This window comes from Thamnophis sirtalis, unplaced genomic scaffold (genome assembly GCF_051295495.1).
Source record: "Thamnophis sirtalis isolate CommonGarterSnake01/CBP01778 unplaced genomic scaffold, rThaSir2_p1.2 scaffold_4, whole genome shotgun sequence".
NCBI classification, from domain to species: Eukaryota; Metazoa; Chordata; class Lepidosauria; order Squamata; family Natricidae; genus Thamnophis; species Thamnophis sirtalis.
The window spans coordinates 62,104,646-62,130,773 of NW_028261384.1; the positions used below are offsets into that span (position 1 = coordinate 62,104,646).

At 41.7% G+C, this 26,128-nt stretch overlaps 1 protein-coding gene across 1 annotated transcript in view; it reads left to right on the forward strand.

Moving 5' to 3' along the window:
- STAC (SH3 and cysteine rich domain) overlaps nucleotides 1–26,128 on the forward strand; it is a 247,224-nt gene that overhangs the window by 210,827 nt on the left and 10,269 nt on the right. The window contains exons 8-10 of the mRNA XM_087713018.1: nucleotides 4,648–4,736; nucleotides 4,981–5,032; nucleotides 5,671–5,805. Of these exons, the coding sequence (XP_087569144.1) occupies nucleotides 4,648–4,736; nucleotides 4,981–5,032; nucleotides 5,671–5,805 (276 nt within the window). The remainder of the gene's footprint in view (nucleotides 1–4,647; nucleotides 4,737–4,980; nucleotides 5,033–5,670; nucleotides 5,806–26,128) is intronic.

Here is a 26,128-nt window from a genome sequence, read left to right on the forward strand (position 1 = left end):
ATACTTTAAGCGATCCAGAGGTTGAACCACTGGTAAGCAAACCAATTAAACCGCTTATCTTCCCCCTAAGATTGTTTATCCCCAACTGGGAGAGGGGGATAAAATAAACTCAGGATGCACCTGTTGTTTGATCAGCCGAACACTGGTAAGAAAGTTGAGGATTAATGTAAGGAAGCTGAAAAGCCTCATAGCTTTTTGCCAACTAAATGGGTCAATCGCAGGGGGAAGCCAGATTCTTTTGCCACTGAGTCTCTACAGATAGGCATTGGGAGCTAAAAGAAATACTTACATTTATAGCGGCACCTTGCATGGAATGGCCGCTAGTCTTGGGCCTTGCATGGCTGAAAAAATGGAACCCCCAAATTAATTGGAAGTAAGGCACCATACATGACTTTTGCTGAGAATCCACACAAAGAAACTGAGGGGGAAGAGCACCAAGAAACAGTAATGCCCACTTACACTATGCCAACCCACTGCATACCCAAAGAATACAAGGACTTAGCTGGGGTTTTTAGCGAAAAAGCCTCTGATGCTATCCCTTCCCTCCACTGCTCCACTGACTGTGTGATGGAAATTCTATCCGGGACCAAACTCCCTAAACCCAAGCCTGTCTCCGAGGAAGCTGGAAGAACTGAGAATATTCATTGAGAAAAACCTAGCAAGGGGTTTCATTGAACCAGCCCAGCCAAAAATTGTAGCCCCACTGTTGTTTAGAGAGAAAAAAGATGGCTCTAAAAATCTCTGCTTGGACTTTAGGAACCTGAATTTGGTCATTGTGGAGAACATGTATCCTCTCCCCTTCATGAAGGACATGCTAGCAAACCTTGCAAAAGGGAGAGTTTTTTCAAAGCTGGATTCAAGGGATGTGTACTACCATATCAGAACTGAGGAGGGAGATGAATGGGAAACAGCATTTAACATCCCTCTTAGATGCTATCAATTCAAACTGCCATTTGGGGACAAGGGGCCCCTGCAGTGTTTATGCAATTAATAAACAAAGTGTTACAGGAGCATTTATATAAGGGCTATTTGGTTTACTTAGATGATATTTTGTTATATTCTGAGTCCAAGGCAGAACATGTAAAACTAGTCCAGGCGGTTCTGAACAAACTTCGCTCTGCAAAACCTTATGCTAAACTCTCCAAATGCGAATTCCACCAAGAAAAAAATGATCACTTATGATACCGCATTTCACACCAGGGCATAGAAATGGATCCTTCAAAAGCGCAGGTGGTACTTGACTGGGAACCACCCAGAACACGTAAACTACAATGTTTACTCTGTAACTACAAAGCTTCCTGGGATTCACCAGCTTTTACTGCCAGTTTATCTCTGCTTTCACCCAGATTGCTCTCCCCATCACCAAGCTTTTAAAAATGAAGAGGGAGGATAACCCAAAACCGAAGCAGCCAAGATGCCTTTGAAAAACTTAAACGACTGTTTTCAGCAGAGCAAATTATAAAGCAGCTGGACATAGAGAAACCATTCATCATACAAGCAGATGCCAGCGATGTGGCAATAGGAGCGGTCCTGCTTCAGAAGAATGAGCAAGACCAGTTATAACCATACGCTTACACATCCAAAAAATTTAATGAATCTGAGCAAAGGTGAGCCATTTGGGAGAAAGTGGCTTATGCAGTTCAGTGGGCTCTTTTAACTTGGAGGCATTTCCTAGAGGGGAGTAAGATCCCTTTTGAAGACTGGACAGATCATAAAAATTTAGAAGCCCTTAAGACCCCAAGGAAACTTTCCCCAAAACAAGCACAATGGGCTCCGTACTTTAAACAGTTTGAATTTATGCTCAGATATCTTCCTTGGGGTGGGGTGTCAGGAAAATGCACTATCCAGAAAACCGCAATACAATAGTATGAAGCCAGACATAATCAAACCCATGATAAAAAAAACAATAAACTAGCCACTAAAGTAACCACCAGATCCCAGGCAAAACAAGAAACTTTGAAGGACAGTAACACCACCCAAACTTTTAAACAAGCTTTAGCCACCAAAGAATGGTTTTTGAGCCGCAAATCCAGCTGCCTGATGAAAGCTAACTTAGCTTGGGTGGGAGGGAAGTTGTATGTTCCCACTAGCCAAAGACTGCGCTTAATAGCAAGGTGCCACGACTCCAAATTAGCTGGACACTTTGGGTTTGTGGAAACTTTACACCTAATTAAAAGGCAATTTTGGTGGCCATCACTAAAAATGGGCATAGAGAGCTATCTATCCAGCTGCCCTATTTGTGTGGCAGCTAAAAGATGCCAAGGAAAAATCCCAGGACTATTACAGATGGTAGCTGATCCTTCAGCACCCTGGAAAGAGATTGCTATGTACTTTATTGTTGAACTACCAGAAAGTGCAGGAAATACTGTCATTTGGATCGTAACAGACCTGTTTTATACCATGCCAAATGACCTCAACTGCCAAAAGTCTAGCCAGGTTATTCCTGATACACATTTATCGCCTTCATGGAGCCCTGCAGAGAATCATCTCCGACAGAGGGGTCCAATTCACCTCGAAATTTTGGAGGGCATTTTTAACCTTACTTGGCATTACCCAAAGATTGAGCTCCAGTAACCATACTCAAACTAACCATCAAACTGAAAATTTGAACTTGGTTCTAGAACAATATCTAAGATGTTTTATTAATTTTCAACAGGATAACTGGACTGATCTTTTACCTTTTGCGGATGTGGTCTTCAATAACGCTATGCACTCAAGGACTGCTTTCACCCCTTTTAGAGTAGCAACAGGCCAGGTTTTCAGCCCCATGCCTGAACTACCCACAGAAGAACTCACTATACCCTCACTTAAAGAATGGATAGACACGGTACGAAAAACATGGCCAGTAGTTAGGTTAGCCTTATAGAAAGCTAGAGCGGCTTTTAAAATTCAAGCTGACAAGAAAAGAATGGAACCCAAACCTTTCCATGTTGGAGATAAGAGTTTATTTATCTACAAAATTCCTGAAGTCATTGCAGCCATCAAAAAAATTAGGGCCAAATTTCACTGGACCTTTCCTGATCACTAGAGTTATCAACCCAGTAACAGTAGAAATACTCCTTCCAAAGGCACTCAGGCAAGTCCATCCAGTATTTCACATTAGTTTATTCAAACAAGAAGTACTCTCCCAACTCAGAATACCTGCACCTACACCACCTGTTCCTATCATGGTAGAAGATGAACAACACTTTGAAATTAAGGAAATCCTTTACTCTAGGACCCACAGGGGGAAAACCCAATACTTAATTGCTTGGAAGCTTTTACTTTCATCCCAAAATGAATGGGTAGCTAAACACCATGTTAGGACCTCTACTCTATTGAAAAAAATCCACTCCCAATACCCTGGCAAACCTTGTTAAAATACTATGATGGAATTTTTGTTTCTATCTTTTCATAGGTGTATCTCTCCTTTTTCTAAAGAACTGCAGCATGTCATATCTCTAAAAGTGATACTGCCATTCAATTGGGTGGAGGGGGGACTTGGAGCCAATTTATTGGCAGTGCCTGTGACAACTGATATTTTACAGCTGGTTTCCTGGTGCCAAAAGGCCTGTGATCCCATTACCTTTTGTGGAATGTTTATGATGTTTTACTTTAGTGTCTAATGGAAGCTAGCCATGGGAATGTATGTTTATTCGGCTCTCAGGGCAGTTGATGAAGGAAACATCTTCACACTTGTGTATTGGCTAGAATCTGCATTCTAGTAAAGAGGAGGGGTCACTATTACTTTAATTCTACTTGCATTGCCTAAAGCGATTCAGATATTGCTTTGCCTCTAATGGCTTCCATTCTTCTTAATTAAAGGTTCCTTTTGAAATAGTCCATTTCAAGAGTCTTCACTTTCTTAAGTTAGGAGAGGAGCCTTTTACAATTTCTTTGGTAGTAAATGCACATATTAAGGAAAAGTATTCAGGAAAAAACATATTTTAGAAAAGATATATATTTGACACAGGTCTGGAAATAAATGTGAATTTTCATTTTTAAATCACTACTTTTGTAGAGAACTAATATGGACAGAAATAGACATACATACAGATTTGATGTGGATTGGTTCCAGTTCCCAAGATTGAATGAGAACAGCCATAAAAAGCCTTTTCTCCCTCTCTTAATATAAGCTTACAGAGATTAAGAAAGCTTGAGAGAAAATAGATTTGTGTATAAAGCTAGTTCTGATATTGGGGGAAAAAAATCTAAATTTTGTATGTTATCAAAAGCAATTTCTTTCCAAATTCCCCATTTACCTTCGCAGATCACACTTTTGTATATGCCTTGTTTGGTGGATTTGGAATTGTACTAGTTCAATAGATAATACAAATCTGTTGTACTCTTTATAATACTTAGTAGCTTCTCAAACAGAGTTTGCTAGAGGAGTTATTCATTGCTAAATATCCCTTCTTTTGCTTTTTAAATTTTATTTCAAAATAAATTTAGATCCTGTCAGATATATTTCACCATTTATGTTCTACAGTGAGTTAAGAACAAAAAATAAAGTCAGACCAAAATGTAGCATTGGTCATGGGTACTCAAAAAACCAAATATATTTCAAAATACCGCCTGTCTAAGGAAAAGTATCTATGATTTCCAATATGATGTTTTTGCAAAACTGGTAGTAATATTTTTTACTCTTCTTTTCTCTCCCCTTTCAAGGGATCTCTTAATAAAGATACAATACAGATGAATACTTATGTGGCCTTGTACAAATTTGTACCACAGGAGCATGAAGATTTGGAAATGAGGTAATGCTAGTATACACTGTATATTTCATTTAGTTGTGATTGGCTTGCTTAGCTAATTTTATTGAAATCAAAAACAATAGTTTTTAATCCCATCAACATTGTATCAACTAAACATTACAGATAATTTTGTATAATTCTACAATGCAGCCTGATGGGTGAATATATGACAGAATATACTGATGCTTTTGCATATTAATAGAGACATGTAAACTAATTGCACCTAATTCTGTTCTTTTAATCATAGGCCAGGAGATAGAATTATACTTCTGGAGGATTCAAATGAAGATTGGTGGAAGGTACAATTAAAATAGCTTCAATAATGATAAAATGGAAAAAAAATGAATATTGTATTATACTTTGTTGGTCAATACATTAGTACAAATTAATTTATAACCCAATACTCTGTTGTAGAACTATTTTTTCCCAGCATAGTTCTTTTATTAGCTACTCTTTTTCATAGTGAGAAAAAAGGAAACCTTCCTTATGTTTCAGATTAAAATCTGAGTAGAGCAGGAGAATGCAAACAACCCATCAAATTATCTGGTTATCTACATTAGAAATTGTCACCAATTATAAAACCAACAAGGTGTTCTCCAAATATATTTGATTATAGCGTGCACTATCCTCAATCATCATGCAAACCACTTGCTAAATATTGATGAAGGAAATTGTAGTCTGCCATACTTGGGGTGCCAATGTAGGGGAAGATGGGTTATAGCATCTGGCCAAAGCTAGAATGATTAAACTTCAAATTCCTTTGAACTTTAATGAAACTCAGTGCGTGACTTAGACTCGGTGTGAGCTATTTTATAAGGCTAGCCATCTTAGTAGTTGAAGGGAAAACAGAACATTTCACCTTGATGAAGTGATAGAAAAATAACAAATACAAAATATGCTTTAATACTATGTAATGGTCACCATGTCCTATTCACAGGGAAAAATAGAAGGTCGAATTGGTTTTTTTCCTGCTAATTTTGTTCAAAGATTACAAGATGAAAATGTTTTCAAATGTATCAGAACATTTATTGGATGCAAGGAACAAGGACAGATAACTCTAAAAGAGAACCAAGTAAGTAAACTTAGAACTCTTTTCTCTGATTTAGAATTTTAAGGACCCATCTTCTCTTTTAAAAAAAGCAGTCCCTTGAAATTCCATGATTCTGTAGCCGAGCTAGCGGTTGAGTTCCCCAGGCTTATTGTTCTGGGGGATTTCAACCTGCCTTCGCTCGGCGAATGCTCTGATGGGGCGCAGGAGTTCATGGCTTCCATGACAGCCATGGACTTGACCCAAGTAATTCAGGGTCCAACTCATCCAGAGGGTCACACTCTGGTATTTCTCTCGGAGCAGTGGAGACGTGATCTAGATTTGAAGGGCATTAAGACCTTGCCCTTGTCATGGTCTGATCATTTCCTACTGAGACTTGACTTTTGGAAACCAATCCCCCACTGCAGGGAGGGGGAACTGATTAGGTGGTTCCGCCCCAGATGTCTGATGGACCCTATGGGATTTCAGACGGCGCTTGGTGAAATACCTGACGCTCTCATCCACAGTCCGGCGGAGTCTTTGGTCGCTGCTTGGAATACAGCGGCGGCAGAGGCTCTAAACCGGATTGCGCCTTTATGGCCTCTCCGCGGTAGTGGATCCAGGAGGGCTCCTTGGTTCACCGAGGAACTCGGGGAGATGAAGCGCCAAAAGAGATGCCTAGAGCGACGCTGGAGAGCCAGTAACTCTGAATCTGACCGAACACAATTAAGAGCTTTTATTAGGACTTATCTAGTGGCGATACGGGCAGCAAAATGTGCGCATTTTCCCACTCTTATTGCATCCGCAGAATCGCGCCCAGCCGCCCTGTTTAGAATAGCCCACTCCCTCTTGAAAGGGAGGGATGTGGACGACCCTTTACAGGGTAGAGCTGAGGAATTTGTCCAGTTTCTGTCGGATAAAATCGCTCGGATTAGGACGGACCTGGACTCCAATTGGACGGTACCAGGCGAGGCGCCGGGGGAAAGTCTTGAGCGGATTTTATGGAGCGAGTTTCAACTTGTCACTCCTGAGGAAATGGACAAGGCCATGGGAGCGGTGAGTGCCTCCACCTGTATACTGGACCCGTGCCCCTCCTGCCTGGTCTCGAACAGCAGGGAGGTGACACGTGGCTGGCTCCAGATGATTGTTAACACCTCTCTTCGGGAGGGATCCATCCCGCACCCCTTAAAGGATGCAGTGGTGAGACCCCTCCTGAAGAAACCTTCTCTGGACCCAGCCATTTTGAACAACTATCGTCCAGTCTCCAACCTCCCTTTCGTAGGGAAGGTTGTTGAGAAGGTGGTGGCCTTATAACTTCGACAGATCTTGGATGAAACTGATTATCTGGATCCCTTTCAGTCGGGTTTCAGGCCTGGTTATAGCATGGAAACTGCTTTGGTCGCGCTGATTGATGATCTCTGGCGAGCCAGGGATAGGGGTCATTCCTCTATCCTAGTGCTCCTTGACCTCTCAGCAGCCTTTGATACCATCGACCATGGTATCTTTCTACGACGGTTGCGAGAGGTGGGAGTGGGAGGCACCGTCCTACGGTGGTTCTCCTCCTACCTCTCGGACAGGTCGCAGTCGGTGTTGGTTGGAGGGCAGAGATCGACCCCTAGGCCCCTCAATTATGGGGTGCTGCAGGGCTCGGTCCTGTCTCCCCTCCTAATTAACATCTACATGAAGCCGCTGGGTGAGATCATACGCCGGCACGGGATTAAATACCACCAATACGCGGACGATACTCAACTGTATCTGTCCGTCCCGTGCAAACTCAGCAAAGCAGTAGAAGTGATGTGCCAGTGCCTGGAGGTTGTCAGGGTCTGGATGGGAGCGAACAAGCTTGCACTCAATCCCGACAAGACTGAGTGGCTATTGATGTTCCCTCCCAAGGATGGTCCAGTTATTCCATCTCTTAGCCTGGGGGGTGAAATTATACGCCCCTCAGAGAGGGTTTGCAATTTGGGAGTCCTCCTGGATCCGCAGCTGATGTTAGAACATCATTTGTTGGCTGTGACCGGGGGGGGGCTTTGCCCAGGTTCGCCTGGTGCACCCGTTGTGACCCTATCTGGACCGGGAGGCCCTTCGGATGGTCACTCATGCCCTCGTCACCTCAAGACTGGATTACTGTAATGCGCTCTACATGGGGTTGCCCCTGAAGAGTGCTTGAAGACTGCAGTTGGTCCAGAATGCAGCCGCGTGAGCGATAATGGGTGTACCTAGATACACCCATGTTATACCTATCCTCTGTGAGCTGCACTGGCTCCCCATTGGTCTCCGGACCCGCTTCAAGGTGCTAGTCGTTACTTTTAAAGCCCTACATGGTTTAGGACCTGGTTACCTGAGAGACCGCCTCCTGCCATTTATCTCCCAAAGACCGATAAGATCACACAGATTGGGCCTCCTCCGGGTGCCATTGGCGGGTCAATGTTGGCTGGCGACCCCCCGGGGGAGGGCCTTCTCTGTTGCTGCTCCGGCCCTATGGAATGATCTCCCCGTAGAGATCCGGACCCTCACTACTCTTCCGGACTTCTGTAAAGCTACTAAGACCTGGCTGTTCCGGCAGGCCTGGGGCTGTTGATCAGCATCCAGCCCCATTTTAAGTGGTATGTATGTTGAGTAATTTTAAATAACTGTATTTCTATTTTTAATTTTTATATTCCCTTGTTGTCTGTAAGTCGCCCAGAGTCCCCCTGGGAGTGGGCGGCATACAAATGCTAATAAACTTCCAAACTTCCAAACTATTTGAGATTCAAACCCATGGATAAAATAGTCAACACAATTAATAGAAAGCTGGTCCAGGGCAAAGGTTGTCATGCTTGCTGAAAAAAAGATTATTAATACATGCCCCAATGCATATAGGAAAAAAAGTAATTTTGCTATTTTTATAAACATACAAATATATTTAAATCAAGGGGTTACTATGGAATTATGCTGGTATCAGAATTAATAGGAATACGTTGTAAAAGCAAAAACTCTTATCTTCAACAGAACGGTGAAAAAATACATTGGTTGTTGACTTATCCCAATAATCAAGCTAGAGCAATTTTTTGGGACATTGCTGTAAGAAAACATATTAATGGAGAGTCATAGCCATTTGCAATGGAAGCAAGTGAGCAATTTCTACCAATTATAGAGTATATTTTTGTGACAGTACAAATAGCTATGAAAGAACAGGGAGGGCTAAATGTCAGTGGCCAACTGAGCTTATAAAAAATAAAGAGTGAAAAATATCTGCCTTACGCCAGACTAGGTTTTTTGACATTTAGTTTAATCATAGATAAATACATACACCATCATTTTAGTCATTGTCTATCCACTGCAGGATGAAGGACTCTTCTGCATGATTCCAACTATATGGTCCTGAATTCCTTTTGCCAATTGGGTCCACATACATACATACATACATACATACATACATACATACATACATACATAATGTAAGGCCCAGCCTCTCCCCCTTAATCAAGGAAATAAAGACTCTTGAAACTTTGCATTTCAAAAGGAAGCTTTTATTGAGAAAGAGGTGAAAGCTAGGCAAAAGCAAAGCAGGATCTGGGGTCCTTAAGGCAATACAATAGGAATAAAAGAAGTTGGAATTCCCTCCCAACCATCCAATGTGGATTTAGCCAATCTGCACATGTGAACATGTTGTTTGTAAGGAAACTAATAAGAAGACTTTCTCAGGCTTGTTTCCTGAATGATGCAGTCCACATGGCTCTCCCTCCCTATCCATTCCGTGAAAAGTGAGAAAGTGCCTGGTCTCTAGGCACCAGGCTAGCAGTTATAAAGTGATTAATTACATGGTATAGAATATATAGGAAAGAAGGATAGAAAGGTCTAAAGGGAGTATGGGACCCGGGGGGGTTGATTCAGATGGCTCAGACAGGCTTGGGGGGAGTCTGCCAGGGCACAGGCCAGAGCTAACTAATGGGCATGGGTCAGGAGTGCTGGGAAGGGTTGGGATTCTGGGGGACACATTAAGCCATTCCATTGTGGGGTTCACCATCTCTACTGTTTGTGGGAGAGGCAAATATGGTTAGGAGTGAGGGCCAAATTATGTTTGGGGGATGCGAGTTTGCTGTTTAAGAGAGATCATGCATTCCGACCCTCATTGCCCTTCTCGCACCCCCGGGTGCTCGGGATCACAGGACCCTGGTCTCCGGCTGGTATCGTTTAACGCCAGGTCCATGGTACATAAGGCTCCCCTCATTTACGACCTCATACAAGAGGGTAGAACGGACCTGGCGTGCATTACAGAGACCTGGTTGGGCCATGAGGGGGGTGTTCCCCTTAGTGAATTATGCCCACCAGGCTTCTGGGCGTTTCACCAACCGAGAGCCCAGGACAGGGGTGGTGTGGTGGTGGTAGTTATTAGGGAAAGTCTCGGACCTCAAGAGGTCACTCTGCCTCAGATAGGCGGGTGTGAGTCCCTTTTTGTGAAATGGGGCCTTGGAGTTCAGGTGGGCCTTTTTGTTACATACCTGTCTCCCTGCTACGTTTCATCGGCCCTGCTGGGGGGGGGGGGTTCTGACTGTGTTAGCCAGATTGTTGGCGATTGATTTCCCCAGGCTTATGATCCTGGGGGATTTCAACCTGTCTTCCATTGGCGAGACATCTGAGTCAGCTCGGGAGTTCATGACTTCCATGATGGCTAGGGCCCTAACTCAGTTAATTCAAGACCCCACCCATAACAGGGGACACACGCTCAACCTGATTTTTGTCTCTGGGCAGTGGATGAATGATCTAGATTTAGGGGATATTTCTATCCAACCCTTGTCATGGTCGGATCATTTCCTCATCAGGCTTGACTTCCATAATGCTATCCCTTGCAGCAGGGAGGCAGAACCGACTAGATGGTTCCGCCCCAGGCACCTGATGGACCCTGAAAGGTTCCTGATGGAGCTTAGGACTTTTCCTGAATCCCTTGCTCAGAGCTCAACTGAAGGCCTAGTGGAAGCCTGGGATAGGGCAGCCACTGGGGCCTTGGATCGCATTGTGCCTTTGTGGCCTCTGACCCGGTGTCAATCCCGGGTAGCTCCCTGGTTTACTGAGGAGCTCCGGGAGATGAAACACCAGAAAAGACGCCTAGAGAGTGGCTGCAGGGGCAGCCGGTCCAAATCCGACTGAACACTTGTAAGAATTCATATTAAATCCTACTTAGTGGCGATAAAAGTGGCAAAATGGCAACATTTTCCCGCTCTTATCGCATCCGCAGATAACTGCCCAGTTGCCCTGTTTAGGGTGACCCACTCCTTACTTAACCAAGGAACTGGGAAAAACTCCTTGCAGGGTAGAGCTGAAGAATTTGTTCAATATCTGCAGGATAAAATCGCTCAGATCTGGACAGGCTTGGACTCTGACTGGGTAGATTCGGGTGAGTCAACGGGGATGAATCTTGTGAGACTATCTGGGATGAGTTTGACCCTGTGACCCCCAAGGGCATGGACAAGATTATGGGGAGACTCAGTGCTGCCACTTGTGTGCTGGACCCGTCTCCCTCTTGGTTAGTTTCGACTTCCCAGGAGGTGACACGAGGCTGGCTCCAGGCGATTACCAACACTTCATTGAGAGAGAGGTTCTATCCCACTGCCTTGCTGATGATACCCAACTTTTCATCTCTACCCCAAACCACCTAAACGATGCGCTCAATGTGATGTCCCGATGCCTGGAGGCTGTGCAGATCTGTATGGGGAGGAACAGGCTCAAGCTCAATCCCTCAAAGACGGAGTGGCTGTGGTTTCTGTCATCCCGATTTGTGCATCTTGTTCCATTTTTGATGATAGGGGAAAAATTTTAACCCCCTCAGAGAGGGCCTGCAATCTGGGAGTCCTCCTGGATAAGCGGCTTAGTTTAGAAGAACGCCTGATGGCCGTGATCTTTTATCAGGTTTGCCTGGTACGTCAGTTGCGCCCCTTCCTGGATTGGGTTGCTCTGTGCACAGTCACTCATGCCCTCGTCCTTTCTCGCCTGGACTACTGCAATGCTCTCTATGTGGGGCTGCCCTTGAAGAGCACCCGGAGGCTTCAGCTGGTCCAGAATGCGGCCGCGCAGGTTATCATAAGGGTACCTAGGTGCTCCCAAGTTGCCGGTTGTTTTCCGGGTGCGATTCAAGGTACTAATTATGACCTCCATGGCTTAGGCCCAGGGTACCTGCGAGACCACCTAATGCCACCAATAGCCTCCCACCATCCAGAGCGATCCCACAGAGTTGGCCTCCTTAGGGTGCTGTCAGCCAGACCGTGTCAGCTAGCGACCCCCAGGGGGAGAGCCTTCTTTATGGGAGCACCTTCCCTCTGGAATGAGCTGCCTCCGGAGCTTCGCATAATCTCTGGTCCTTCTGACGCACCCTAAAAAGTTGGCTTTTCTAGCAAGCGGGCCTGGCCTGAACAGAATAAAATAAATGATTAATTTAATTGTTAATTTTAATCTAATTTTTAAAATTGTATTGTTAATATTAATTGGGTTTGTTTTTGGATACTTTATTTAATTTCCCTTTAAACTTTTGTTATATGTGTATTTTTTATGTTGTACACTGCCATGAGTCCTTTGGGAGAAGGGCGGCATATAAATCCAATAAACAAACAAACCCCCCTCTTTCCTTGAAGAATGGCAGATTCACGAATCTGACACATACACCTCACAATATTCTTCTTCTTGTTGTGCCATATCCATCATTGGACATTGGCAATCATGTTGGCAATCATATTTTTGTCAACAACCACATGAAAAAGTGCTGCTGAGTTTTGTCCAAACTAGTCTCTTAGGTTTTGAAGCCATGAATTCTTCTTCTTCTGCCTGGACCTTGTTTGCCTTCAATTTTTCTGTAGAGGATTAAGTAAAGTATGCCATATTTTTCTGGGTGTCTCATCACATGTCCAAACTATTATAACTTTTGCTTTTCTATGGCTTTGATGATATTCTTTTGCTTACCCAGGTGGCTTATCATCTCCTCATTTGTGATTTTGTCAGCCCAGCTTATATGTAACAGCCATCTGTAAATCCACATTTCAAATGCTTCTAGTTTCTTCAAGTGGTTTTCAGTCAGAGATCAACTCTCTATTCTGTAGAGTAGGATAGAAAAGGTGTAACATCCAACAAGCCTAATTTTCAATCTTAGGCTTGTATCATGACTGCAGAAGACCTTTATTATTTTGAAGAATGTGATCATGTCCCTGCTTTCATGTTAATTAAAACTGAGGTATGTGATTCTTTCAACTTTTTCTAGTGGTATTCCACATTCCTTCTGAATTTATGGTTTTTGAGGTGTCAAGCTTCAAGCCATATTTTTCAGATATTTTTGAGACTGTTGATGAGGAGCTAAAGATCTTCATGCTTACTGGCAAGCAGAACTGTATCATCAGCATATCTTAAATTGTTGATCTGGACACTGTTTACTTTGAGGCCAGCATCAATGTTTTCCAGTGCTTCATTGAAAATTGACTCAGAGAAGATATTAAACAACAGCAGAGACAGCCTGTCTGACCCCTCTTCATATTTCTGCATCATCGGAGTATTTTTGGCCTAGTCTTACATTTGCTACCTGATGCCAATATAGATTCTTTATAATTAGGATGTCTGCCATCTAGTCCCATTGTTTCAGGATTTGTAATAGTTTGCTGTGTCTTATTTTATCAAATGCTTTTTCAAAATCAATGAAGCACATGTAAACACTGATTGACATCTCTAAAGTGCAGTACAAGAACTTGAATGCTGAATAGGGCATCTCCTGTACCAAGATTATTTCTGAAACCAAATTACTTAGACACTCCTCAATTTGTTGTATATTCTTGTGTGAATTATTCTCAGGAATATTTTCAGGGCAGGCTTGTTTTTCTGTATTTGGTACACTTCTTTGCATTTATTTTTTGGGGGATTATCACAAAGGTTGACTTTAGCCAATCATTTGGTATCTTTCCTGTTTCATATATTTGATTGAAGAGATGCAGTAAAAAATTTCTTCCAATTTTCTTCCAGCAATTTTAAAATTTCTACTGGAATATCATCAGGTCCTGTGGCTTTTCTTGTTTTTGCTATTTTTATTGCCTGTTCAACCTCCTCCATAGTAATATTTGGTCCAATTGTTATACTTCTCATATCAATATCATCCCTAGTGTCCTCAAAAATTCTTCAATTTATTCCTTCAATCATTTTAGTTTTTCATCATCATCCAAGATTATTTCCCCCCTTGTCAACTAACTTATTAGTTTTCTTTTTGTAGACACCTGCTGCTTCATTCACTTTTTTGTATAAGTTGAAATTATCATGAATACATTCTGTCTCTTCTATCTCTTTGCATCTCTTTGCAAACCACTTTTCTTTTGCCAGTTGAATTTTTCTTCTAATTGTTTTCTGCAATTCATTATGTTTTTCTTTGTTTTCATTTTTATAAGAGTGTCTTTCATCCATGAGATGAATAATTTCCTCCACCATCCAGTGTTATTTCTTGTGGTACCTCTCTTCTTGTTTTGAGTTTGTTACCTTTACTATTGCATTTTTAAATTTATTCCAATTCACTTCTACATCTTCATTATTTAGGTTGTTGGTTTCTCTTAAATGAATGTCTAGCTCTTCTTTTATCTTATCTCCATGTTTAATGATGAAGTCGCTGTCAATTCTTGGTTTAGGAGGATTTGGGTTTTTCATCTTTTTTAGTTTCACCTGAACTTCAGCAAGTAGCAGATTGTGATTGGATGGTACATTTGTGCCTAGGTATGTCTTTACTGATTTTACTGAATTTCTAAATCTTTTGTTCATTGTAAAATAGTGAATTTGGTTCCTTACTATATTATTCTGTGTATCTGCCTGTGATCTCCAAGTGTAGAGGCCTCTTTTTGGTAACTTGGAAAAAAGTATTCATCACATATTGCCTACATTCCTTGCAGAAGTCTACAAATCTGTCACCTTTACCATTTCTGGTACCAAAGCCAAAGTTTCTAACTACAGGAACATCGCTTCCTTCTCCCACTTTTGCATTGAAGTCCCCCATGAGTATTATAATATCATCACTTTGTGGGGGTTTCAGTACACTGCTTATATCTTCATAGAACTTCTCTAAATCCACATTTCAAGTTGTAAATTTGGGTTTATCATGCTTCTAGCAGACTGGGAGATTCTTACCACCCCTGCCCTATTTAAAGGGGTGTCCGTACTTGAGTCCATTGTTAGGTTTTACCACCGTTTACATGATTTTCCTGTGAAATATATAGTGTAATAGTCTTCCCTTTGCTTTCGACACGGCTGTGCACAAGCTGTTCAAGTGGCTACCACCACACCATGTGCTGTTCTTCTGAAGCTGTTCTGACCAATGGTATCTGCCTTCAGTTGGTACTGATGACCCATCTGCCACTCACCAGGCCTGTTAGTCCATGGGAGGTATTTGATTCCCTCCAACCCACCATTATAGCATAAAAGCTATACCCCCCCCCCCCAATCCACCACCTAGGAATGCACTCTGTGTGGGTTTCAGGCTCCCCTTAACAGACCTCACAAATTAGCAAACAAAAATAGAAGCATAATGTAGAACAGATAACTTGAATCCGCTGCTCAATATAAACACATACAAAAAATACATCCAACAATCATTTCTATCCATTCTAATCCAGACCAGGAAAATAGCCAAGTCTTCAAGGAATTCTGGAATGTCAATAGGGTGGAAGTCACATAATTTCAGGAAGGATCTCACTCCAGAGGGCAAACATCACAACACAGAAATGTTAATATTGCTGCCTGCTCTTTTGACTCCCCACAATCCATTTGCAATTTTGTTTCCTCCTCCCAGGCCAAAGTCCCATTCACTAATTACCTCACTCACCCTACACATCACAATATTATGTGCAGCTAAATTTCCAATATGAAATTACACTTCTTTTTTTGATAAGAATGTTTTAAAAATTAATGGATGCTTCTCAGGCCTACATTTTGACATAAACTCTTAATGAGAGTTTGTATATGCTGTATAAAGCAGGAATATCAAAACAGTAATATGCTTGTCATGGGAACTAAAAAAGATTTTACACATCATGTTTTATCAACAGGACCACTGTATAATGTTATTCAGAAGGGCAGAGGGTTTTTTTTTTAGCGCCCTTACTTATGCCAAGTCACTTGCCCAGAAAGTGAGGCAAATTGTATTTATATGGCTTTGTAGCTTTGTTCCTTCAAGTTGCTTATAGCTAAGGTAACCAGGCGTCCCACTTTTGGCAGGACAGTCATGATTTTGCACAATTTGTCCTGCGTCCTGCGGCGTTCTTAAAAAGTCCCAATTTTTTTAAAATTTTTATCTTTACCAAGGTAAAGAGGCTGCAAGACTGTGGCAGATACAGGCCGCCAGCGGGTCTTACTGATTTTCTAGGATACATACAAGTTGCCCACTATGTCCTCCATATTCGGGGAGAGACACTCACTCCCGCGCAGCACGATCACACCACAGGTTTTCAAAGCCACACTCTTGATTGGCTCGCAAACTGCCAGATGGTATTTTGTCCCTTCTGTCTCCCCGTGCTCAGAAAAGCAACTTCAGGAAGGTCCTTTGCTAGCAAGCAGGTTCTAGGACACCTGCCGCCACCAAAAGGACTTTCCCGGAGTTGCTTTTCTGAGCAACGGGGAGACAGAAGGGACAAAGTACCATCCATTTTCCCCGTACCACGAGGGCAGCAGGAAGACTAGGACAGGGATCTCCTCTTGGAACAAGCCTGGGAGAGAAGCAGCAGAGAAAGGTAAACCAGCATTTTATATTTTATTTGCTTTATTTGCTTTCGGCCCGAGCAGGGTGGGGAAAACACCTTGCCAGAGGCTGCTGGAGAACTTTTTCTGAAGAGAGGGTTTGGGAACTGGGCGGGCGAGATTGGAGCGGGCAGGCAGGGAGCGCACTTGCTCCCCTTTCCCATGGCCTGCTTTTCCCCATGGAGCCTGTGGACACGGCTGCTGGCTGTGCAGGTGGCCTGGAGGGAAGCCCCGAACCTCCTGGCGTGGACCTGGTGTTGGAGATCCGCATTTCCAAAGCATAGCTTTATTTCACTCCTCTCCTGTTTTCTGGGGGGGAGCTACGAGAAGTGGGTGGTGGCCACTTGGGGAATATTTGTTGCTCCGGGAGATCTGCTCTTCCCCTCCCCTTACCTCTGAAGGGGAGGCCAGGCATGGGAGAGAATGCTAATGATACTGACCGATTCCCTCCTGTTTCTGTTGGTTTGGGGGGGGGAGTGAAGGTAATTGCAGAGCCTGGACTGAAGTTAGGAGGCTGACCCGCTACAATAAGTGGTGACCATTATTTGGAGGAAGAAAAAGTGTAGCCGTGCGATGGAGATTCGCTCTTTCAGAACCTGCATCATCTTTTTTTTCCAAATTAAAAAAAAGCCTTTTAAACATTCTTATTCCTAAAGGAAAAAAAACCCATGAGGCTTGCTGGAGAACAGAGCGGAGGTGACATGTGAGGGGGAGGCGGGGTGCTGTGATAGGGGGAGATGTTGCTGAAATAATTCGATCTGTCAGGAACACGGAGGTGGGGGGAGGTCAGTGGGAAGCCTTTGTCGGCCCGACGCCAACCATAGCTCTGAAGTTGCTTTCCTTTCTACGGAAGCAACAGATGTTTCCCTTGCTTAACATCTTGGCATTTTTCGCATCGGGGCGGGCTGCAAGAGGGAGTGGGTGAAGACCTTTTCCGAATTGCTGGTGGTGGAGGTGCGGGCCCGTCGCCGCCGCTCAGCAAAGCTAGTCCGGGGAAGTCCTTTGCACTGGCTAGAAAAGGTCTTCACTCACTCCCTTTTGCAGCATGCCCTGATGCAAAAAATGCCGTGATCGGCACCCTTGGGGCTGCTGCTGCTGTGACGACCAGGGAGGCTCCACTGGTCTGGAACCCATCCGCGGGAGTGGGATCCCCCTCATGTTACTCGTCTTCCTGGATGGGCTGGTAAGGGGATAGAAAAGGTTTTTCTCCAGTCCCAGGTTTCAGCTTCTTGGCTTCAGTATCTCTTTCCAGCTTCTTTTGTTCAGCCTGTAATTAAGGTTCCTTTTTATGTCTTAGGAAAAATCACCTGGTTAAAAAGAAGGAAGAGGCTCCACTGGTCCGGACCTCATCTGCAGGTTGGGAGGGATGGAGAGACAGACAGAAAGACAGACAGACAGAGACACAGAGACACACACACACACAGAGAGAGACAGAGTGAGTGATTAAGTGAGTGAGTGAGTGAGAGACAGACAGACAGACACATACACATGTACACACAGAGCGACAGAGAGAGAGGAAAGGAGGGGAGAGAGATAGAGAGAGAGGGAGGGAGAGAGCTTTCAATTTGTAGGGATGTAACCTGGCTGTTTATGCCTGTTCTCAAAAAGATGAGCAGGGTTGAACCTGGCTAATAATTGGAGGGGAACCAACCTGGGAATCTCAGTACTGTATATTTAATAGGAAAATATTAAAAATTGTCCAAAAGCAACAATGACAATTTCCATACTACTGCTAAGAAAATTAATAAACACATCAATAAAATTATAGGAGCTGAGTTTAACTCAAGAGAAACTTTTCTAAAGGTAGACAGTTATATAACAATTCCACAATTCTGAAAGAACAAGCTTGTTCTATATGAAATTTAATGCTACAGCAGAATGAAGTAACACTGAAGATAAGTGCAGATAGTCCTCAATGCACGACGACAATTGAGTCCAAAATTTATGTTAAGTGAGAAATTTCTTGAGTTTTGCCCCATTTTACAATTTTTCTTGCCACATTTGTTAAGTGAATCATTGCAGTTAAATTGGTAACATGGTTGTTGAGTGAATCTGTTTTACCCATTCTTTGGTTTTGAGAGGGCCGCGAAAGGGAATCACATGACTCCAGAAAACTGCAACTGTCATAAATCTGTGTCAGTTGCCAAGCATCCAAATGTAAATCTCATGACCATGGGGATGCTGCAATGGTCATAAGTGTGAAAAACAGTAGAAGTCCTTTTTCTGTGCCGTTGTAACTTTGAACTGTCACTAAATGAACTGTTGTATATTGAGGACTGCCTATATTACATTTAATTTTTTAAAAATAGCCAATAATTTATATCCTTGAATAAGACTGCATTTAATTCATATAATTATATTTTATGATTATTTACATAGAGATAAATCTTACTAATTATTATGCTTATAAACCAAGGCAGAGGAACTTGTACTATACTCCCTTTCACAGCAACATTCCCTTGGAAGTAGATTAACTTGAGACTTAATGACTGGGTAAAGGCATCTGGAGTGAGTTGGTACTTAAATGACTACATTTTATTTCTTTATAGCTTCACTATCATGGCAAACAGGTCTATTGGTAAACTGTAAACATTTTGCTAATTGATGCCATTTTTAAGAAAATATACACAGGATTGAAGTACTAGAGAAATTTTTTATTAGAACTCCAATAAGAACCATAATACTGCATTATGTTTTTATTTTTGTTTATTTAAAGTGACAAGTAATGTGAAATTAATCTCATCAGACAATACATATTTAATTCCCATGGTATGGCAAACATTAATACTAGATTTGTTACTTGTATCTCATTAGAATATAAAATACATATTTTGGTGGAGGGACTTGTATAGAAATTTTAAATATTTACAAATGAAAGACACAAGACTATTTTGAAGTATTTAAAAGCAAGTCATCCTCCAAAATTAGTGACATAGCCCTCCTAACAGGACCCTTTTAAAAAACTAATATATAAGTATTATTGTTGTACACAGAAAAATGTACAAAATGTTTGAAAATCATAAAATGACATCATAAAGCAGTTTGTCATTGTCAGTAAGAATACTTTGTCACTGTGCACACAACTGTACTGCTGATATTGAAGAATACTGTATCTCACATATTCCTGTGAAATACCAAGATTGGCAGCATCTCCCTTTGAGTGATTTAATTGCCTTGAATCAATTCATCAGCTTGATTATGTTATTGCAACATTCACTTCATTTTTGATCATATAAATCAGCTCGTTCTGGTTCACCATATTTATATTTTTGGCCAGCAATAATTATACTTACGGCAACATAATCATCACCATAAAGAAGCTGCTTTCAGCAGTGAATTTCAGTTGAAGCGACTTCAGCACTCAAAAATTCAGTCGTGGCACGTTGCTTAAAGCATGCTTGAGAACCTGTCACAGCCTTCCATTTCACAAACAATAGCAACCCAATGTTTTTTTCAAAACTACTTCTCAACAATCAAAACAAAACAATGTTTCAGCATTTCTAACATGTCAGTACTACTTTTTATGGCAATTGACAACCTCAGAGCCATTATTTTTCACTCAATCCTTACACTATGTAAGTGGAGATCAAATAAATACAACAGGCAGGAGGGTGGGAAAGGTGGTAATTCTGAGGGGAAAAATGCCTGGGTCAAGCAGCTATGATTCTGCCATGAGATGCTAGTACAGCATTTTTTTGGTGTTTTACACAATCCCTGTTGAGCTGACACTTGTATTACATTTGCCTGTTTTGCCCACTTTGAGTCATCCACTAACACACTGGTAAACTCCACACAACACTGATCCAAGATTGCATAGTGTGAGAACAGAGTGCACTGCTATTTATACAAAGCAGGTGCACTGCTTTAGTGCACATATAACACCCATATGGATGTTTATATGCCTACAAGCAGTGTTTAATACAGCATCACTCTATTTCAAGTGTTTGAAAAGCAATTTTTTAAATTTTCAGCCCCACTCCAAGAACCTTCCCACCTCACATCCCAAGCTGCTGTTCAGTTATATATAGAATTGTCAGTCACATGCTTCCGTTTGAAGGAGACATCTTCATCCTCCTCCTCCTCAGTCAGCACCTCTAGTCTAAGGTGACCAGACATCCTGCTTTTGGTGGGACAGTCCTGATTTTGAACAATTTGTCCCGCATCCCACAGTGTTTTTAAAAAGTCCCGATTTTTTTTTTAAAAAAAAATCACACACACACCCCCGGTCAATGGTGTCCCACTTTACCAATGTTAAAATCTGGTCACCTTATTATAGCTCTTGTAAAGAAGCTGAAATGCAAGAGAAATGAAAATAGTATATGTTATTTTTCTGCTGTGAGAAGGAAAATGTTATTACAATTAAAGGATACCTAGCTTATCCAAATAATGTAGTCACAAACAGAGATTAATTCTAGACTGGATTTTCCCAACAGAATATTAGACAAGAGAAAGTATCAGGTGCAAAGAATGTAAAGCTTAGAAAATAGTTTGGAGGGAAGCTATTTTCTCTGAACGACTGACAAGGTTAAGCTAGCTGATCAAGCACAATTGCAAAATCAAAAATTGCATTTGTTTAACGTAATGTTTGTGTCTCTACTTAATCCTGGTAATCAGAAGGCTGATATCAATAAATACCCAGGTTTGTAAAACCTATTCCTCTAATTATGTTAATTCTCTCTTCTCCTAGCTGTGCAGTGTCATCATACTAGTGGGAAAATCCACTACTTATCCTAGAGGGAATGAGTGGGGGATGTTGGGAATGTATGCCAAGAGTGCATAACCCCAACTATAGAATAAAATAAGCAGGCATCTATATTTGACTGTAGGGTTAGGGTTAGGGTTAAGTATGAGAAGACAGTATAAAATTATTGAAAATACTACTAGATTATTTGTCCTCTCAGGTAGATGGCATTCAGCATGCTACTCAGGAAGCTGTAAGTATCTTCAGGTATTAACTGTGTTTATACAATGGGTATATTAAAACATAAAAGTTTTTAATTACTCATGTTGACATACAAAAAAAGCAGAAAAAGAAAATTTGAAAACTGCAAAGACAATAATTTAAATTTTACTAGAAATTGTATAATTCTTAGGGCAGCAGTTCTCAGTCCAGCAGTAATCATTTCACAGAGGTTATGTGGTATATTTTATTGATGCTTTTATTGTAAATTACTTAGAGATGAAACAAAGGAAATATTACACACATCTATTTAATACATAAGTGTGATTATGTAAATTGGAAATAAATACTTATGTGAAAATGCCATTTGGATTCAAGTCTGAAGTAAGAATTACATGGCTAGTGAATGAAAAATCCAAGTAACAGAAAAGATTTATTAACTCCTGTTAATAAGTGGTGGGTGGGTTTCCTTTAGCTTTAGGAGAGGAAGAGGGGTTGGGGTGGACGCATAGCAAAAGTGTGTTCCGGTTTCAGTAAGTTTACATAAATCCTTCTAAGGGCCTTTGGCAGTTCCAATTTCACTGATTCAGGATTTATAATTTTGACAATGGGAAACGAACTCACATATTTTGGACCCAATTTCTTCTATTTCTGCTTGGTTTGCAGAAACTTAGTGGACAAAAATACCCTATCCCCAACTTGGTACTCTTCTGGCTTGGCCCTTTTTTTGTCAGTTTGTTTTTTGTGTGCTTGGTGAGATTGACCTAAGGCCTTGTGGGTTATTGGCCAAAAATGTTTGCAGCTTCTTTTTTTATTATTTTTATTTTATTTTCATTGAACAAAAACACAAAAAAAGAATCATCCTTCATTACATCTTGTAGAAAGATGTACATCCTTCATTACATCTTGTAGAAAGTTGGTTACAGACAACTTTCGTGCATTTCTTCCACAGTCATTATTTATAGTTCATATTAGATTATACACTTTAAATCAAAAATCTTTGTATATCTTACTATCAATTTACCACAATTCTCATTTGACTACAATTATTTGAACATGCTTTTACCTCAAATCATTCATACTTAAAGACACAACCACATAATGGCATTCATTAGTTATTTCAAAAAATCCTCCAATAACATTATACCTTTATAACATCTTTTAAGTAAAAGTCAATTAATAAAGTTTCTAAACCTTCCCCCCTTTCTCCCACCAACTCACTATTTAGAATTTATATCTGTTACTTTTGCCAATACCATAGCATGTATATATTGTTAAACAATGCCCATTAACATTTCCTTGTTATTATAACTGGCTAAAAATCATTTATTATTTATGTCCCATCTCCTCTTGTCAGACTCCCCCCCCCCAAAAAAAAACCCTTATACCTTTATAACAAGATCTAAATAAAAATTTGTTAATAACATTTATAGGTCTTTTTTCCAAGTCACAATTTGCAATTTATATCCAAATTTCTTTTACTAGATTGCTAATACATGTATATATCATTAAGCTGTATCCATTATCATTTCATTATTGTTATTATAGTTAATTAATCGTTAGTGAAAAAACATTTGATAACAATCTAAAACAATCTAAGGGATACAAAATTCCTACTTATTAATCAACAAAATGAACTAATTTTTTATTATCAACTTTCATTGTCAACCTATATCTTTCTAGTAACAAAACAGTCTTATCTCTCTTGCCAATTGTGGTGTCAGTCTTCTTTTTATCTCCTTTATAAGATTTTTATAGACTTCTCTCCGCACTTTGTTGCTTGAAGGATCTCTCAGGTAATCTCGTTGCCCAGCTGCTACTAAAATTAGCTTGTCTTTGGTTGTCAATCTTGCTTTTGATAAAAATTTCTCTTCTTAAGTCCATCATCATTACTATTTTTTTTCTTCTGTGTCCTGGAATCTGGGGTAGAGCTCCAATTCAACGAATTCCCTTTTCCATATTCCCTTCTTTCCACTTTCACCCACATTTGCTCTATTAATAAATTCATCTATTGTCTTATCTTTATCTTCTATATCTTCATTCTCCCCTTTAATTTTGGGGCTCCAATCCCATCATCTTTTGCTGTGAGGAAGACTAGTCTTTCCAACTTCTTCTCAATTCTCCCATATCCTTCCAATAGATTTTGAATTCCAGCCAAGATATTTTGGAATTTTAAGGTTTCCTCATCTGAATAGATTTCATTCCCTACTGCCAACTCAGTTCTCCATTGTTTCATCACCTTTTCAGTAAAGAATGTAATATTTTTGCTAATGCCAGTTGTTTCTAAGCATTTTATGAACCAACTATGTGGCAGTGAGTCAATTGCCTTTTTGTAATCAATCCAGACCATATTCAAGTTCGTTTTTCTGTTCTTACAATTTTCTAATATCATTTTATCAATTAGGAGCTGATCTTTTGTGCCCCTGCTCCTTCTTTTGTTGCCTTTTTGTTCTACTGGCAAGATGTTGTTTGTTTCCAAATAATCCAACATGTTATCTGCAATAATGCCTGTGAGTAATTTGAACTCCCTGAGGAGGGAGTAGCTTTGGAAAAAGGGTCACAGAAGGAAATAGGAACAGGAGCCTACTGATTGTCCCTTCCCGGAAAGCTTATAGGTGGAGTGACGGGAGAGGAATTTTGCAGGAAAGAATAATTTACTGATCCAGCCATAGAGAAAGATTGATATGTACCTGTTCCCGCCTTTCTGGCTCAGATCTTGCTTTCCTTTTTGCTGCTTTCACTTCATATCTAGTAAAAGTACTTTATCTCTATTAAAATGGAGTTGAGGTTTTTCTTTCTTGGATATTAAAGGAGGCATGCCTGACATTAAGCAAGATCTGACTTTGCACCCATCCCGGAGTTAAAAGCTTCCATGGGGGGAGCACCCAAATGTCTAGCCCCTGCAACAAGCAGGAGAAGATGATGTCAAGGTCACAACCAGCTGAAAACCAATGGATGACTGCCAGGCAGCTGAAAGAGAGGATCTCATGATGACCCATGCTTTACACCTTCCTGAGGAGGCTTGGGAACAACAGCAGGTCCATGTAAGTCTCACTGTAAGGGAGAATAGATTAGGCGTAGGGGGGAGCAGAAGACCTGGTTAACCCTGAAACGTCCCTGGGAACAGTTACCAGAGCTGGGCAAGAGGGAGGGGCCACAGCAGCAGCAGTTCAAGCTTCCCCAAGGAGGAGGGAACCCCCTGAAGGCAGCAAATGCCTCAGATTCCTCCACTTGGAGTGAAGTACAGAGGAGATCCCAAAGAACTGGTGGGGGGGTTAACTGCAAGTTTGGGATTACATGCAAGAGTATGGGGAGGTTTTCTCATCAGAAGTTGCCAAAGTGAGAAGTGTTATTATGGCTTTGCGAGGCAAAGCGGCTGCTTGGATGGTAGCCTTGCATAATGATGCTTCCCCCCTGCTGAGGGATTACTAGGGGTTTATTACTGCCCTAAGAAAATGTTTTGACGACCCCCTCCTAAATCAAAAGGCGAAAAGCAGGATGGAACCCTTAACCCAGGAGGGGAGGCCTGATGTGTGGGGGAGGTCCAAGGAGGCACCAAAAGCAAAAAAGGAGGGCCTTGGGAGCTCAGCTGCTATGCTAGACATGGCCCCAAACTGACCCCGACTGGTGGGGAGGAACCTGGCTGGCAGCTAGGGAGACGCTCTGAAACTGCCCTGGAAGGCATGGAAGGTACTGATGTCCTTCCTCTAGGAAACGAGGAGAAGGAAACCTCCTCTTCCATGGGAGAAAGTGAAAATGATTCAAATGATGACCACTCAGTGAGTCCCCGATTAGGCCCTATGACCATCCCAGTAGAATTAAAAGTGTCGTCAACAGGAGCCTAGGAGAAGATGCTGGCCCTTTTAGACTCTGGATGCACCCAATGTGTAATCAGCCCAGAGGTGGTGGAGAAAATGGATTTAAGTCTGAGAACTTTGAAAGTGCCCTTTGCCTTTTGCCAGTTGGATGGGTCAATTGCTAGGGTGCCCCTGCCCATTGTGTAACTGAACCAATAGAAATGTGGATGGGGGATCACCAAGAAACCTTGAGTTTCATCGTCGCACCTGGGATGGATCGGCCCCTCATACTGGGATTACTGTGGCTACGGAAATGGAACCCTTACGTGAACTGGAGGAAAGGGTGGTGGCACATTCATTCTGCTAAACCCCCTGAGGGGAAGGGGAGGATGTTCCATATAGCCAAGCCGAAATGAACCCAGCTGCCACAGTGCAGGAAAAGATTGAAGGAGAAGAGAAAATCCCCAAAGAATATTGGGACCTCAGAGAGGTTTTCAGTGAAAGGGCCTCCGACAAACTAACCCCCCCCCCCAACCATGCCACTGATTGCAGCATGAAAATCCTCCCAGGGGAAAAACTCACTAAGCCCCAGATTTATTTGATGACCCCACGTGAGATGGAGGAATTATGAAAGTTCATTGACAAAAATTTAAAAGGAGGTTCATACAACTGGCTAGACCAAGGGTGGCTGCACTTGTATTGTTCAGATAAAAGAAAGATGGCTCCTGACAGAAGGAGGAGCCATTTCGCGATGTCACACCATTGACACTTTTGCCGCTGGATGGTCCATTGAAACCCAAACTGTCCCGTAGAGACAGTGATCAGGAAGACGAAGCCTTGCTGGTCTCAGGGACATCGCAAAGTCCCTGATCGACCCAAGGGAAGCGCTTCAAGCCGGCAGTAAACAGGCAGCCCCAGGTTGATGAAGTCAGGACACTCCAGAAGG